At 40.1% G+C, this 18,022-nt stretch overlaps 1 protein-coding gene across 4 annotated transcripts; it reads right to left on the minus strand.

Moving 5' to 3' along the window:
* Positions 1-4,700: 4,700 nt before the first annotated feature.
* On the minus strand, positions 4,701-17,962 carry ATRIP (ATR interacting protein). Of its 4 annotated transcripts, XM_071755502.1 has the most exons (14): positions 17,486-17,962; positions 17,225-17,278; positions 16,505-16,587; positions 14,841-15,011; positions 14,134-14,249; positions 13,652-13,809; positions 12,167-12,262; positions 11,283-11,412; positions 9,614-10,345; positions 8,808-8,950; positions 8,121-8,212; positions 7,120-7,203; positions 6,596-6,845; positions 4,701-5,670 (listed from the first exon to the last, which is right to left on the minus strand). In XM_071755502.1, the coding sequence occupies exons 1-14, from the start codon at positions 17,862-17,864 to the stop codon at positions 5,603-5,605; spliced, it is 2,556 nt and encodes an 851-aa protein (XP_071611603.1). In that variant the 5' UTR covers positions 17,865-17,962; the 3' UTR covers positions 4,701-5,602. The 4 variants fall into 4 exon arrangements, 3 of the variants coding, with proteins under 3 accessions (XP_071611603.1, XP_071611604.1, XP_071611606.1); XM_071755503.1 differs by lacking the exon at positions 17,225-17,278; XR_011728190.1 differs by lacking the exon at positions 4,701-5,670 and having other exon boundaries at positions 6,791-6,845; positions 8,121-8,234.
* Between the last annotated feature and the right edge of the window lie 60 nt (positions 17,963-18,022).

Below are 18,022 nucleotides of genomic sequence, written 5' to 3' on the forward strand. Positions count from 1 at the left end.
ATGTCTTTTAAAAGTTATATTCATGCCCATGAGTCATTAGTACTTAATATTTTGAGTAGGTCAAGAATGCTTTTAGTAGCACACCAACTGGTACAAAGTTGGTTGAGGGTTTTGAATGTGTTTAATATATAATCATTATTACCCTGAATTGCCAGGTAAGTTTCCAATGTAGGGTTTAAAAGAAAGGGAGAAGACACACACACACACCCCAGCTCTCCCCCCAGTCAACTCCTTCTATAAAGAGTTGCTTATAATGGGATAATGAGGTAGTTTTGTAGTATTGCTTCTTGAATTTGTTGGAGTTCCAGCTGCAGGCTGATAATGGGTTGCAGATAAAAGATACATCATTTAACTTCCAATGTTGATGTTTTCTCAACAGAATTTCTGTTATTTAAGGTTTCAAACGCATCTTCACCCTCAAAAATTGCAGCAAAATGTTGTATAGGAGAGCAGACTGCTGAACTAAAAAGCTGAGAGTCCAGGGACAGGTGAGGATTACTGCTGGTTCTGGTTTTTTAATGTTTAATCAGCTGTTGTTTAGGATACTGGGATTTTTTCCAGAGCAAAACTTGGCATGCATCTTAAAACCCACAGCAGGGTTGCATTGAGGAGCTGGACACTAAGTAGAGAAAACTTCAGCAGTTACTGCCAAACAAGCAGTAACAAGAGAATTCTCTGCTATTGTTTGCTTGGGTTTTTTTTTTCCAAGTACAGAAACTTAGAATCACATGTAGGGATGTATGATAACTTGCCAGGTTTGTTTTAGTCAGTGATTTGGGGCCTATTTTTTTCCCTCTGATTACTATTTGACCTCATCTACTTGTTAGTATGGCCTGCATCAAGAAACATGCTCAGTTTACAGCTTTTAGGTAAGCTGTATAGGAGGGGCAAAAAGTACCCAAGTTAAAGCTGTTGGAGGTGTGAGCTTAAGGTTTAAAGCTGAAGAAAAGTTGTTTATCCTTTCAAGAGCTTGGTCATCTGTACTGATGGAGCAGTCTCCTCTGCTTCACCTTTTTATGGCAGTCTCTACTGTGAGCAAGTTAGCCATGTTACAGAGGATGTCCTGCTCTTGTAAGGCAATTTCCTTAGGTCTGAGACACAACTTACTGCTTTTGTCAGTGCTGGGCAGCAGGAAGGCTCTGCATAGTGCTGTGAGTTCAGCCCGAGCCCTCTCAGGTTCCCCTGGGGCTGCACTCTGTGGTATGGGTTCAGCAGTGATGCTCTTGCAGTCTCAGTGTGTCCCTCTTAGTCCCTGCAGACAGACAAGGAGGCTATTTCTCTTTTTTTGTTTTTTTGTGTTTTCACTAGAGTGAAAAACAGCTCAAGATATGTATAAGTTAAGCTCTGATATCTCATTTCTCTTACTGCAGTCAAAATAATTTTTCAATCAGCTGCTGAAGACTTTTAACATTTTTTGCTCCTGTAGTTGGTTTTCTTGCTTCACTCTGATGTTTATGTGACAAATCTGGAATCAGGTAAGACCTGCCTTACAGACTGTGGGATTTGTGTTGTCTTTAGCAACACAAATTGTTCACCTACATTCTCAAACTAGGGAAAAATTTGCTGTATCTGTTGCTGTGTGAAACAGAACAGAATTGTGTGCTGTATCTTTTAGAAGATCCACAGTTATGTGCTTAGAAGGTAATAACCAATATGAAAACAAAGGTAGCTGTTTCATTTGGATATTTTCAAAAGCAGGTTAACACTTGAACAGCTGCTCAGAGCACTGTTTCACTTAAAAGCATTAGGACTAAACATTTTTAAGATTAATCCAAGGTGAACTGTACATCTCTGCTGGAGGGGCAAAGTGCTTAGCACATTGTTGGGTGTTTCCAGTTAAACTTCTTACTGAATGTGTTGGTGTTGGCCCTCACTCTTGGAAGCATTTTGATAAACTTAATGGGTTTGTAGGTCTTAAAAAACTCACAGACCACCTTTTCCTTACCAGTCTGCTAAATGCTACTCAATTATTCATAGTTTTTACTTTTAACAATTTACACTTTAAACAGAAGTTTTGCATTTGTTGTGTTCACAGCAGATAATGCAATCTTTACTTAGGTAGAACTGCTGCATTTGACCTTAATACAACCAGGAATGTTACTGACTGTAACTAACATAAAAACATGATTCAATGGTTAAAATAACTTTTTTACAGTATAGCACAGGCTAAACTTTTTAAAGCATTAGTTCACACTAGTGGGATTTCAGTGAATAAAACCAACTTGTGTTGGATGTTGCATGCTGCATGATGATGCATTTTGTATTTGCCATATTCCCCCCTATTACAGTTTGGTTTATAAAAATGTGTTTTGAGGCCTGACATGACACAAAATTGTTGTCAAGTCTGTGGGATTTTTTGCTTTGATCAGGTGCTAGACTGAATGACCTACAGTGGCTCTTCCCAGCCTCAACTAGTCAATGATTTTATGAGCTGTAGAAAACAAGGTGTCACCTGTGCAAGTTCCCTAAATATTTTAGTCAGTGAAGCATCATTCACTTCATCTCTGTATGTAGCTTTAGTAGAAATTAACTGCTGTAAATTTGAATCCATGCAGTGCCTCAGGTCCTTGAATCACCACAGGGAGATTCTCAGGAGGGCAATGGTTGGGACCTCCTGCACTGTGACTCCTCAGGGTCTGGTGTCAGTAGCAAGGCAGCAGCAAGGCTGCCATGCTTGAGTTGCCAGAGTAATGGGTGAGCTAGCAGAGGTGGCAGCTTTCTACATCTGTCTCCTGCCTGGCTCTAGTCCTTTCTGCCCAGTGCAGTCCACTGAGGAGGAAGAAGCCAACAGTAACTATCTCAGCTTTCAGCAAAGGGGAAGCTCAAGTTTTCATCCCTCGGGGTAAGAAAACGGATGGGTGGTTGCTGCTGGCTGAGGAATGTGATAATCACATATGGGACAGGACTGGTGTGGTTTTTGTTGTTGCTCAATACTTCCTCATTCAGTCCTGTGACTGTGCTTTGTGCCAGAGTAAATTCCTTTTCTCAGTTAATAGAGGCATGGCTTATCTATAGCATGTTGGGAAAATGCAAACTGGCCTTGAGAAAAGAGCTGTCGTGCTGTGAATTCTTCAGGGAGTCTAATGGGAACAGTCTGAGTTCTGTTGTTTTTAGGTGATTAAGAGCAAACCAGTAGCCCCATAATCTGTGAAAATGCTTCAGGTTTCTTTCAAGGGGCAATCAGTGTTTGCATACGTGGCTACATCTCCTTGATTCCAAGGAAAATTGTAAAAAGGAAAGATTTATTAAAGTCAGTACAATCTTGCAATAATCCTGACAGAAGATTGGTTGCTGTAGATGACTAAAGAAATAAAGGCAGTTCTGTAAGTTCTGCCTTTTCTCTGTAGGACTGCAGCCTCGTTTTTCCCTAGGAGTACAGACTTCAGTTACAGAAAACACCTGTGTTTTTAAAAGTTATGGTTTAATGTCATACTACCATTTTTACAGGTTAAAGTGTAGGGTTTGGGGGTTGTTTGTAGTCAGCCTGGGCTATACCACTTTAAAGTCAAAAGTGGGAAGAGTGAAAATATGCACACATGAGGGTGTTGTCTGTTAAGAGTGGGTGGATGGGAAGAGATGTGGTGCCAGAAGGGAACAGTCAGGGGTATTTTCCTAGCATTTTTTTCCACAGATAACACTTCTGTTTATATAAACTTTAGCAGTAATACACTTCTCTGTTTTACCAGCTTGCTGTACACTCACCCTTTAGATGAGGCCAGGAATTTTTTTAAACCACGTTTAATAACTTTGGATTGCTTCAGCAACTTTGGATGAAAACCAGTAAAGGAATTCCAGCTCCTGTTAACAGTTGATTTGGTTGATACTTAGGGTTTAAATGCATTTTATCTCCATAAACTCTAATTATAGTTTAGAGAAATTAGGTGGTGAGAACATGGTAGAAAATGATGGAAGGTCATTGCATTTTGGGTTAGTGTGACTGTCCTGTCTTTATTAGTACAGCACAGGTACTGCTGTGCCACTGCTTGTGCTGAGGGCTATATCTTAATGTTTATTTTGGTTTTGAGAAAGGAAGGGGCTTTTAACTGGTATTCTCAAGCTGTGCTCTCTAATCTTAAAGGCCAGAAGTGTTGTGTTAGGGGTTTTTTGTGTCTTTTTTTTAAGTGGAGAAGTCACATGGTTGTGTCATGCTGAAATCTCTGTAGGATGGCTGGGCCAGTGCCCTGGTGACTGTTCTAGGGTGGTTTTTGAAACCATGTATACTTGCTTTGCTGTTATTTGCCTGTGCATCTTTCCTGACTGCAGGAAAATGGCAATTCTCCAGGTGCTACAAGGTATTTGAAAAACCTGTTGCTGAGGAGTGGCTGGCAGCTTGTGTTCCACAGGAATGAACAGGCCATGCCTCTGAAACTCTGCTCAAGGGAGGGCTTAACTGTGGGAGGGCAGTGCTGTGGGAACAAGGAGCAAAGCTTTGGCCTTAGGGAGATACTGGATTATTGCTCTGGGTATTCCTGAATAGCTGTTTCTGGGAAAGTTTTCTCTTCAAAATGAGAGCTCAGCCAAGAGCTTTTTCAGCACACTGGAGTCAGGCCCCTTGCCCATGCACACCAGGGCAGGACACAGACGCTTTGGGTTATGAGCAGAGAACTAAGTATTTCCAAGTTTTCCAGGGGCTTCCTTTCCACTCTATTACTGTGTCCTCCTCCTTTCCAAATTATTTAAAAACACACCTGTAGACTTAATGTAGTAACAGGCTTTTCTTTTTAGGGTCTAAGGTTCAGTGTATGGCAGCCAAAAATCAAATAACTGTGAAAGTGTTCCAACCATCACCTGTACCTAGGAATGAGATGCTCCTTCATCTTCATTGCAGCACCTATCCAGATACTGCAACCAAAAGAACAGGCATTCTGAACACATTTAAGTATCCTTCTCTCCCCTAGTAAGACAATATTCTCTTCAACATTACCATCTTATTCTTCTAAAGTAACTTTTTTTTTTAAAAGAAGTTCAAGTATTTTTTTTATTGTGGTGTCTCAATAGCTGCACTTCCAGCAGATTCATGAAACTGAGAAAAAAGAGAACTTGGGTGATCATTACAGGGCTTTGACTTTCTTGCAGAGAACTGAACTTCCAACTAAGTTGTTTCTAGAAAGGTTTTTAAATCACAGTTAACTGTTTACTAATATCAACATGAAAATTCAGAAGCCAAGCAAAAGGAACAAGTATGTTCAAAAGACTTTCATGTAAACTCAGTGATCCCAAATATCTTGGCACATTCAGCATCTTAAATTCAGCTGCAGTCACAGTAAAATGGAGAACACAATAGTGAAATTTCCATTCACAGCAATGTCATAAAGGATGGAATCCATAAACAGAAACAGTCACAAGCCAATGAGTGGTTTTGCACAGCAAAACAGTAAATTACAGTGTAATTCTTACATCAGCATCTCTTGGCTTTTGGCTACATTTAGATGGTGCTTAAATACAATAATCACAACAAAGAAATGTGTCCTAGTTCTTCTACATTTGAGTATAATCTTTAGATTATCACTTAATAAAATAGATGATTTAAATTTCAGATTTATAGTGGCAGTGATTTTTCTGATACAGATAAGGAAGGACAGAGATCTTTGCTAGGTGTTAGCTAGCTGGAATCCATTCCTTGGTCTTCTGCTTCTGGCTCAGGAGGATACAATTCATCCAAAATCAGCTCTGCAATGACAATAAAAACAACAAAAATGTTTCAGAGAGTAATTTTACTACTTGATGTAGTATAATTATTGTTGGTATCTGCTTGCATTTTAAAACATACTGATTGTAGAAGGCTACAGCAAATATCAGTGTAAATGGCTCTTTACATTTTTTGTCTTCTAACATCTCTCCTTTTTTAATGCCTTTACAGGCACTAAAGGAGGTAACTGTCTTGGGACAGTCAATTTAAGTTTAGCTGTCAGTTGGAAAAACAGTAAAGGACACTCAGACAGCTAGGTCTGACTATTTATTAAGTTTAAAACTTCATTTTGTTAACTAAATGTAAAAAGCCACTAGGATGAAATTATCTGAATTTATCTGAATTATCTGATGTAAGAGCTCTGCAACATACATGTAAACAATTTTATGAGTGAATGAAGAAATGGCATCAAAGTGCAAGGAGGAGAGGCAGTTTCACAAGATTAAGTCTCTCTAGGAAACTGGCACCAGCAGTGTGCAAAGCAAGGGGCAAGTCCTGATGGACATGGACTAGAAAAGCTTTTGTCATAGTGGAAGAAGGTTGGGGTAGAGGAGGAAAGAGGAGGAAGAGCAATGTTAAGGACTGCAGGGAAACAAAATGTGTAATGCTACTTGGAGACTTGATTTTTTTTAATAAGGCAACATATAATGCAGGTTTTACTCAAGAGAGCTGAGTATAGGATTTTGTTTGCTCAGACAGTAGGGGCATATTTCTCTGAAAATAGCAGGGTAAAACTAACAACAATAGTAAAGCAGTGATTCAGTGTAGTGAAGTTTGAGAAGCACTAGATCACTACAGAGGTCTGAGTGGTGTTTGGTACATCTTAAATGAAGAAAGGGACAGAAGTGGAATTTCTATTGCTACAGCATGAAAAAAAAGCCAACATTTTAATTTGATGGGTTTTACCTTCACAAGCACTCAGTTTTTGAGTCTTTTTGAGAATGGCTCTTACGCCCGGCATGGCTTGGTCATATTGATGGAGAACTTCCAAACAGTGTTCATGAAACAGTTTATCTTTCTGAGATAGGCTGTGCAAGAGTAAAACAGTGTCTCTTAAAAACTGAATTATTTGCTCCTTATATGCACACAGGCTGTTCTCAGATCTTCTCATCTTCATCCACTGTCTATGTAACATTATAATTAGTGCCTTAACCACCTGCAAGAGGAAAAAAAAGTGCCTCATTATACAAAGTAAAATTACAGTAGTAGAAAAGTTATTTCATTACTGATTAATCTCTTCAAATTTCCAAGTTTCAGAGTATTTTCCAGCAAGCAAAAGCAAGCTTCCTAGAAGGTGGCATCCTTTAAAGTAAGTACCACTCTGTTTTGTTGTCATTTTAAAGTACCAAAGGGGCAAAAAGCTGTTTCAGCATCTTTAGGGGTACCTTTAGGTTCTCAGTGGATGAAACTCAGCCATGGCAGTGACATACCTCGAGGTTACACTGGCAATCTGTACCAGGCAGTAAAGCCACTGGGCTGGGACACCACATGCACCTGGTCAGGAGCCTCACTGTCTATTACAAAAAACACAGATTGCATTACAGTGAGCACCAGGGGTTCTGCACAATTACCAGACAATTAAGCTGCAAATAAAGGGTGACAGAAGTGGTATTTCATAACTAGATTCAAACACTAGTTTTTCTTAACAGCTAATCTTTTTTACCCCCAAAAATTCATTACTTTTTTTTTTTTCTTTAAGTTTATGCAGATGTAGAATTTGCATTGGACTGAAACCTTTTCAGCTTCCTGATGAGAAGGGCTAGCAAGGTTTTAGTGGGTCCCAATTCACTGCATACAAATAACATGTTTACACTTAATATAATAATGTATGTTGGGGAGTAATGAAAATGGTTCAAAATTCTTTCATATGAGAGCAGAAATGGAAAAAATAGTAGAACCTCAAACACACTGCCACTGTCAATGCAAACAATACAAATTAAATTCAAAAGCTATCCTTCCCTTGTATAACCAAGACTGCTATACAGCAAGCTAGTGTTTCCACTAAATATAGTAACATAATCCTGAGTTGTTAGTCTTTTATATATAACTCATAAGATACAGTTCAGAAGTAAGTAATACAATCAAAATGAATCTTTGATCTTGCTTCCTTTTACTCCTCTTGATCTAAAAGCAGAATAGAGGTTACTGTTGAATATTAACAGACATTCTAGGATCTTTCTTGCTTTTTTTGGTGATTTAACTATGGCTGTTCTGACTGATGTTCTCTTTAAGAACAGTTACTGATTCAGTTTCAAGCAGCTACTCTTAAAATTCCACGAAATCCCTTACTGGAATCCAATACTTTCTGTTTTCTATTTCAGCTGGAGGAAGAAATCGGTTTTGGACCATGAGTGCATTACCATGCTCCTCCCACTCCCCCAAGTGGAAATAACAGGAAAAAGCATGTGAACAAATAGCTGTGGTAAGTTACCTCTTGTTCCAGTTGAAGCCAAAGCCTTTCAGATGCTGATTTATCTGGTCTTGATGTAATATACATGTACAGTGCAAGGAGGAGGCAGGTGTCTGAAATGGAGATAACTTTGTTCTTTTGCCAACCAGTGAATTGTTTATGAAAAAAATAATAATTCTGTGACACCAGAGAATACAGTGTGCTATTGTATGACTTGTCATACAGGCTCAGCTTCTTGCTTTACTTCAAACATCTTTAAAAGTGCTGAAAAAAACAGTATCCCTAAACTTCATATATGCATTTGTGGTAATGCTGTCCTGCTTCATTCATAGGGAACTAAACAAAGACTGTTTGTCATGCAGAATACTGGAATCCCTAAGCTCAACAGTGTCATGAATGCAGATTAATTAGACTGCCAAATCCTCAAAAGTCTTGTTTTTTCCCTCATCACCCTTTCATATAATAAACTTCCATTTGGAAAGTAGTTTTAAAAATCCACATGGGTATCAAAAGCCTTGCATGAGACAGATACAAGACAAAATACTCTTCAAACAATAACTGAAACCCTGAACTAGAAAACAAACTTTCAGAGGGCTTATGGCCTTTTAGGGTTTTAACGTCTTGGAGCAAGGCCTGTTTTGCATTACTTTTAGTCATGGTAATGAACATTCTAGTGATAGCAGTTCTCTGTGTTAAGCAGACTTTTACCTGAATGAGAACAAAGTTGAGCAGCCAACATGTGGTGTTGAGCAAGAAGAGACACCAGTCTCACAGCCAAAAGGACAGCAGGCAAAGGGGTCTCTGGACACAGACAGCGGAGCAGCACCTGCCCACTCAGTAAGTGCTGAAAACTTCAAAAGAAATCTCCAAGTTAGAAATGGGAAGTGCAGGTAAGTTGAAAATACACTTTTTCTTGTACACAGAATCATCATTTGCGCCTTTTTAGCCTTTCAGAACATACCTGATCTCAACTCGTGTGTCATAAATACTAAGAATACTGAAAAACATTTCTTGGTTTTGATTTCTGTTGCATTTGGTAGTTGGTCTGCAATTCCTGCTACGGTTATGTATGTTAGACCATTAGCAGATGAAATGTTTCTTTTGAGAGCAGCATTTTACCTACCAACATGAAACCCTGTGCTTTCCTTCCTTGTGCATTGCCCAGCAATTGCAAAAAACCCAAAATGAATGTTACAGGTATCCTGATCAACTGCATGTGGCCTTCTTAAGGTTTTCTCACTTTCAAGGGGCAGCTGTGCAATGAGGCAACAGTCTCTGCCTCACACAAACATCATAAGCAAATCTTGATCCTGTCTGAGGGCAATTACCACATGCATTACCAGCAAAGGCAGTAAAAGGATCCTCAGCTGCTTCCCAAAGGTGATCAGAGAAATTCGATATTCTCCCATCCATGTCAAAACTCCTACTGTCATCTGCACAAATTAGGTTCAATAGAGAATGAAAACTACAAAACAACAAAATCTGAAATAATTTTAAAGCTATTACTGACTTACTTTATGAGCAAGTCGATTGTTGAATTTTCAGCTAATTTCACCAAAACTTTTAGGCTTTGGTTCAGTATACTATCAGCCTGGGAGCCTCTTGTAGCAGAAAAAGCTAAAACCTGAAGCAGCTTTTTAAACAAAGAATGTTGAGCTTGATCGTTGTTGTGAGCATCCTGTGGAGCTACAGGCAGCCCTCCTTGTGTCCTGGTATCTTCTTTATTACCACACTTATTATCACACAACACATTGTGGTCCATCTTGGAAACCTGTTCGACTCCATCAGCAGAATTTTTTTCCACTTCAGTAGATAGCAATGTGTGGACAACGTCCCAGCTATAAAACACCAAATAATAAAGAATACCCAGTGATATAACTGTAGTTTCTTCAAGAGACAACCTAAAGTCCTCCTTACTTGACACCATATTTGTGTTGGTTCTGGAAGAAACGGATGAGTGGTTTCCACAAGCAGAATTTATGGATTTGTCTGCCAGTTGCACTGCTTGACAGTATGCACCAAGGTGGTGCTCTACCAAGGGCAAGAGGTACACAGCACCTCGGATCTTGCACTGTGTGAGGGGTGAGGACTCCCTCTGGATTCCTGTCAGGCTCTCTTCAGATAATCCTTCATCCAGAGCAATCAAGTTCAAGCCTGTTACTGCCAGCTTTTGAGCTTCTCGCAGAGATACAAGAGGACCCATTTCTTCTTGAGTTGTCCTGCTGATGGGTAGTTGTGTAGACTTCCTATCCAAATAAAATTAAGGGAAATACTTCAAAAGAAATGTAGTTGAAATTTGAGTTATCTGCATTCTGAATCAAATAACAGAAAGGCTACAGCAATAAGAGATGTCTGTTCCCAACATAAAACAAAACCAATAATCCTATTCCTTTACACCTGCATGGAAGAGCAAGTTCAAAGCATTCCTAGGTCTTGTGAAAGCAATTAGAGCTTACAGTTGAGTAACTTCAGCAGCTCACTGTAAGACATTTTCTGAAACTACATTTCAAACATTGGATTCCTGGTTTCATGCCTTTGATAATCTGTCATATATTTTAATCCTTCCCTGGTGTTACTTGGTAGCTTCTGGGAAGGAGTTTCTGAACCATTATTGATCTGTAATACACAAGGGTTTTAAGACTGCAACAATAAAAAATCATTTTCTTGGCCAGAGATGAGAAGAAGAGAGAGAAACTTAAGCTATAGCTCATCAAACTGCAGCTACAAAGCCAAATGCACCCCCTCTGCTTGCATATAAAGCAAGGGCAATGAGACATGAGTTTTGCTATAAACCCACAGAACACAAAAATTACTAATAAAATAACATCTAAGAAATCATAATTTTATCTCATTTTCAGCATTTTATTCCCACTTAACTCATGATCATGTTTATTTGCTTCCTTCCCTCCATGCAAGTGAATAGCAGCTGCTAACAGTAACTCCCAGATTTCACAGAACATCTTTCTGTGGCTTCCCTTAAATTAACCTGGTTTCTTTCTCAGTGTTATTTTACTGTTTAGTATTGACAATAATCAAAGATAAACAATCAAAGATGATTAAATAGCCTATGTCAAACAGCATTTAACAGAAGGAATGAGTGATTGTCCATGAGAAAGCATTTCTTAGTGTAGAGAATGCCACTGCCCCAAGAACACATGAGATTCAGTTTAACAAAAACCTTACATATCCACATAGTTTGGCTGCAGTACAGCTCCAGGCAGAGACTCAGAGTTACTGCTAAGAAGATGGCAGAGTCCTAGTGATGACCCAGGGACAATGGGCTGCTTCATCAATGCATTTAGTAAGATTGAACCTGAAATGAGACATTGTTGTTGCTGTTGATTATGCAGAAAACTACAAAAAGTTAATATTCTCAAATATAAGCTTCCTTTGTAGGGCTCTCAACCTCATAATATTTTATTCACTACAAATCTTATTTCTCTACAAGAGAAAATTCTTGTAGAGAAATGTTCTCTAGAAGAATGATTTTCAGAAAAAATGAATTTATGATACAATTTAAATGTTAACTAAATTATACTTAGAGATATTATTTTCATTGCAATCTGACATTACCAAAACATCTCAAACCAAATATTTGCCTGCCATGTTTCAGTCCAGGAATTAAAATTATGTGATGCAATTCTAAATTGGAAATTAAATAGTACCCTGAAGACTTCCTGGTGCTGACTGATGTAAATATTGCCTTATTGTCTTCACTTTCATATTTAAAAAGATGTTTGTTGTTCCTGTTTTTGTATCAGTTTACAATATAAAGTATATTCATACTGAAATAGCCAGCCTTGTAAGACGCCTCTTGATCCCTATCCTTCCATAAAGCAAAATCCAGGAAAACATTTTTCTTTAACAGAATAACAAGATCAGAATGTTGTTAGGATACAAGATAAAAATATAATCTGCAAACCTAGAGCATGGAAAACAAAAAGCAACCAGCTGAACAGCACCCTGCTGGGCAGTGCCACTGTACGTAGCAGGTCCTCAGCATGATGCTGCTTGATAAAGGCACCTGAGCAACTCTCATTACTTCTGAAGTACCAGAATTCAGTTACCTTGTGTGTTTCGTTTATGTGAAGAGCTGTAGGAACCGTTTTTGGCCATTGCTTCATGCTTCAGGGCTAAAACTTCAGGATGGGTCATCTTGCTGTCTAAAACAAACAGTCACCATGAGAATGGCATTGCTGATATATCTGTACTGAACCTTAACACACCTGCAGTTAGCCACAGCTGGTTTCTGGTAAACAGGCAGTAAACCAGTAAAAAAACATTTATTTTGTATGGCTTAGCTATGTCAAACAATATGAAAGAGCTGTGATGCAAGCAGAATTGTTCCCCAAAATAAATTAGGCAAGCAAATAAAATTTTGCCTTTACTGTCAGGGGTTCCACAGATTGTTCAGTGCTACTGGTCTCAACTTTTCTTTCAGGGGAAAAAATCCCCAAAACTTAGGCTAAATTCTGAGTACTGGCAGAGATTTACAGGACTATGTTAGTTAAAAATCAACATAATATTTTAATAAATAAGAATAAAACTGAGTATTTCATACTTTTCCAATCAGCTATGGATGTCACGATTACCAGGAAAACTGAAGCCAAAAGCCTTGCAGGGGTTAGAAGACAAAGAATGAAGTGTGGTTTTCAAACAAAGATGTATACAGAGTTTTGTGTTGCTACCATAACAAACAGTCAGAGAGCTTAAAAAAATAGCAGTACTAATGCTTTAATGTTAATGTATTTTTCTTTTTGAATGAGTTCATACCATCCATACAGTTTCAGATTGAATACTGTAACTGACAGTAACATCTCAGATTTTTCATGACTCTTCTTGTAAGAATTAATTGATGATACCCAAACTTCTTCCATTTATTATTTTCTATAGAAACACAACAGTTAGCCAATTTTGTTTAATATTACAGCAATCTTCAAATACATGTACATGTGAATTTCCTAAGCCTTACTCAATGAATTTCAGCATACCCTTTTGTAAGAATTTGTGTACATAGAAGAGGAAATGATTGAACTGTTTCAGTTATTTCTTTCAGTATGCCAAATATGTACCATCCAAAATACAGTTTAAAAAAAGTCAGCTTTAAAGCTAAAACCACAGGAACATAAAAAATGCATTAGCTGACTAGCAGAGGGGTTCAAGAAGTAAGCAAATTATTTCCTGTTCTTCTTTCTTCAGTGAAGAAGGCAGATAACCACTGGCTTATTTTTGTCTTATCACATAGTAAGTGAAAGTATTGATTACAGCAAAGAGCCACTTTGTCAATGACATCTTGGCACAGGGAGTGAATATGTATGAATTCATATCAAGGGGTGAATTAAATTATATTGATGCAAATCTCAGTCATAGCTTTTTAATGTCAATTGGTATAAAATGGAAAGAAATTTAAACAAAACCAAAATAAAAACAAATACTTGTTTTTCTCTACAGTGAACTTAGTGACCCAGCCCAGTCACATAGATCAAAGATTCATACCCAAGGCAGAAGGTTGGTATGAAGCTACATATGTTGCAAGTTGTATATGGGTTTACCTTCTTTGATTGAAGTAATTGGGGTAATCAAATTTCCTGCACATGATGGTCTGGCAGACATCTCAGCACTGAAGGACTCCTTTGTAGGAAAAGATCTTTTTCCAGGCTGTGGAGAACATCCTTCTGACTTCACTTGTATTACAGAATTCTTTTTAGGGCTAAAATAAAAACAGAACACTTAGATGAATCAGTACTTCTTTTGTAATTATTTTATTAAGAAACAACAAAGATTCTATTTAATAGCTTCTGTGATGTTGGTGTTTTAAAGGTATTTCACTGTAAATTCTTTGCATTTCTGGCACAGAGACAAGGAAGGCTCTTTTTTTAATCAAATTCCATACATGTCTACAGACTTTTTTTGGCCGTATTTTTTTCAAGAAAACAGCTAAGGGAGAAAGTTACAGGGAGAAAGAAAACCTCTTTAATAGTCTAAGCAGATATATTGTAAAGAGCAGCACAAATCTGTTTTCCAGAGTTCCTACCTTGACATTAAAACCGTCTGAGTAACATGTTTATTTCTTTCACAGTTCTGAAGTCGTGTTCTTAGTTCATTCATTTCTGCATCTTTGAACTGCAGCTCTGACTGTAATGACAGTAACTGAAGGAGGAATCAAAAAAGACTCAGTTTTACTGCTACTGAATAATTCAGTGGTGTCATAACTGCAGAGCAACTAAAATTACAGTAAGAATGCCAAGTTTACCATCTACTTACTGTGAGCTCTGCAAAAGATCTCCAATTTTATATATGCTAGTCCAATTAATACTATCTTAGAACCAAGTGCCAGAAGTTCAGGCAAGAAGGGTATGACTTGTTAAGACAGACCAAGCACCACGCACAGCATGACTACAGTGGGGCCGTTAGCAGCAGAGTAAACAGGACAAAAGCTGCCACTGTCCTCTTCAGGGCTTGCAGAAAGATGACTGCAACAGGAACAGCAATCTGATCAGAGGCACAAAGCACATTCTGTTGCTTTTTTCCATTTTAAAATACACCCCAGTTATAAAAATTTCTACCACTAGAATTTTACTCTACTTTACTCGTATTATGGCAGAAGAAAACCCTCAGCCAGTTCTTACAAATACTTTCCTCTAGATAAGAAAAAGCATTCATTGCTTGGAAACTGTCTGACATCAAGTCAAAAATTTAGCTTCTGCATGTGATGTACAGGGAACTGATATAGTTACAAACCTTTTTGGAGAATTCTTTTTCTTTTTCACTGAGGGTTTGAGATTTCTGCTGTTCCAACAGCATGTATGATCTTTTCTGTTCCTCCATAGCAAACTCCATCTGCTGCATTGAGTCACGCAAAATCTTAATTTCTCCATTTTTAGTAAGAATTTCATCCTGCATTTCTTTCAGCTGCAAACAAATGAATCCATTAAAGGCTGTACATGACCAATAGTATGCACTTATGTCATAATGTGGCTGGAAAATATGTATATGTATATTTATATTTTCTGGAGAGAAAAATGCTTCTGTAACCCAGCTGAAAAATTCTTCAGTGTTGCTTCTTTTTCTGATTAAATCAGGCCCAGCTACTGTTTTCTTGAGCAGAATTATGAAAGAACAGCAAAGGCTTTTCTTCATATACCCTCCTGCTGTCTCTCAGAGACCATTCTTCTCTTTCCCCTTCTCTGTGATTATGTTCTCTCTTTGAAAATTATTCTGGTCACATGCATCAATAATTTATTCATTATTTTGATAATAATAGTTTAATTGTAATATTTCATGTACCAAGGTAGCCAACATGCAAGCTGCTCTAAGACAAGCTACCACACCCAGGCTGAATCTTCACAACATCATTTCTAATACTCTCAGAACACCCACCACCACTCAGAGAGAATATTTTTGAGACATAATAGTTATTCAGAGAAAACAGGGAGGAAAAAGCAGAAAGACACCTCTATACCTCTTTGTAAAATTATTCTTTTTCCCTGTTTAACATGGTGTACAGGTTCTCCAACAAAGTAGGATATAAGAGAGCTGGGAAAGAGTGACAAGAACAGAGGTCAGGGTGATGAGAGACAGATAAATAGAGCAGGCCCTTTCCACCAGGAAGAAAGCACAACCTTGACGAAACAAAGGTCTGTTGAGGTGTGAGTGCTGTGCACAAGTTATTCCTTGGTTACTGCCTCTCCTAACAGCCAAGACCCAGACACTGAAAATCACCAGATCAAAATAAAATCAATGAAATTTCCTCACACATGGTGTTGTTAAGCTGCAGACCTCTTTCATGCTAAAAAAATACCCAAACCAAGCATTTAAAGACCATTAAATGGTCTTTAAATGGTCACTGAAGACCATTAAATACACACACACATCAGGAAACACCTACATGAAATTTTGCCAGAGGCTAAAAGATCATTCTGATAAAACATCATCATAAACTTGTTTGGGTTTATATTCTCCCTAGGCTGTGTTCCAGAGGGATGGGCTCACTTTGGGAATGGTACCTTCTCACCTCTCTGCACCTGCTTCTCCTTACACCATCTTGCCATAAGGGATCACCAGAAGGTAAGGTAACATAAAAAAATCAAACATCACTTTACTGTCTTAAAAATTCAAGTTCCATAACACAACCCTTGCTGACTACAGGACAGGACAGAGAATGAGTTTGACAGGAAACAAGTAAAACTAACAAATTAAGATTTACTAACCCAAAGTAACCAAGAAATAGAATATTGTTTTTGGTCTTTATGTTACGGGAGCTGTTTCTACTACAAGACCTTTAATAGATCCATGGATTTCAAAGATAACTAGTCAGCCTGATTAGAATGAGACACCTGGAAACAAATTTACCCCCCCTTTCAGTTAGCCCTGTCAAAAATGTTAGAGGGGAATATACTGCTCACCTTCTGTTTAGTTTCCTCATGCTGTGTTTGTAGCACTTCAAACTGGAAGGCATCTCTTATTATGCCATCTGCTGTGCTGCTTCCTGTGCAGAAAAAAGCCAAGATTTGTTCTGAAGCAGGGTGCTGTAGGTATTTCACTGATGACTTAACATCAAGATCTTGTTATTTGCAGTTGAGTGTGTCTGAATATCTTAGGCCCACTATAATTGTGAGCAAAGCCTGGTGTCCTGGGTGCTTTTTCCGAGGAAATCTGAAAATCAGCTGTTCACACGAGGCAGCTGATGCATTTATGAGTGAAATAGTGAGGAGAAAAGGCTGGTAGCCAACGTGCAAAATACTGCGAATCACAGAATCATTTTGGTTGGCAGAGAACAACCAACTTCGAGATCATCAAGTCCAGCCATTCACCCAGCTCTGCCAAGGCCACCCCGAACCCACGTCCCTCAGCACCAGATCTCCACAGCTCTGAAACCCCCCTGGGGATGGAGACTCCCGCCCTGCCCTGGGCAGCCTGGGACAGGTCCTGGCAACCCTTTCGGTGAAGAAACTGTTCCAAATATCCAACCTAAACTTCCCCTGGCACAACCTGAGGCCATTCCCTCCGGTCCCATCCCATCACTTGTTATTGTTTGCTTGATTTAACCCGTTTATCACGCAGTCTGAAGGTGGCAGCTGTCACAGGCTCCCGGTGTCCCCGAACTTGGCGGGCTCGTTACCCACCTGGCACAGCGCCGGCAGAGGCCGATCGCCAGGGCTGATCACCGGGAGCCATTCCTAAAGGGATGATAAACATTTCCCAATTGCTTAATACCCTGGGACACCTCCAGACACGCCGGTCACAGCCATAACCTCATTTCTTCGGCTGACACCGGTCCGCCCGGTCCAACACTCCTGTGACCGGCGGGAGTCCCCGCATCGTTACCCCGTCACACCGCCAAGCCCCGGAGCGGCCGATCCGCGCTCTCCCCTCAGCACACCGACCTTTCCTCCTCCCCGCCGGGCCGGGGGTGCTGCCCGGGGAACTCCCCGCAGCCTCCCCGCGTTCGGAGCTGCTGGGGTCCCACGCCCGTCCCGGGGGCCCGGTCCGGGGCACGACGCTGCCCACAGCCTCCTGTGACAGCGCCTGCGAGGCCAGGATGTCGATCTCCTCCAGATCGTCCGCCGTGAAGTCGTCTCCGTCCCCGAAGGGATCCCCGGGCCCCTCGCCAGGCACGGTCGCCCCCGAGCTCTTGGAGCGCTTGATGGGCGGGAAGCCGTTCGCCAGGGCCCCGCCGCAGCCGGAGGCGGCCCCAGCCCAGCCCGCCCCGCACAGCGCCGGGCCGCTCCGCTTCCGAGGTCCGAGCGGGGGCTGGGCCGCCATGGCGGGGCGGCGGGGGCCTCCCCGGTGGGCGCCGGTACCGCTGACGGCCCCGCCAGCCCGACCCGGCTCGGCCCACCCCGCCGCACCGGACACGCCCCCCGACACGCGCTGCCTCGCGCGCGCTGTGCCGCCCACCAATCACCGTCGGGCAGGGCCGC

Source organism: Heliangelus exortis, chromosome 12 (assembly GCF_036169615.1).
Source record: "Heliangelus exortis chromosome 12, bHelExo1.hap1, whole genome shotgun sequence".
Lineage (NCBI taxonomy): Eukaryota > Metazoa > Chordata > Aves > Apodiformes > Trochilidae > Heliangelus > Heliangelus exortis.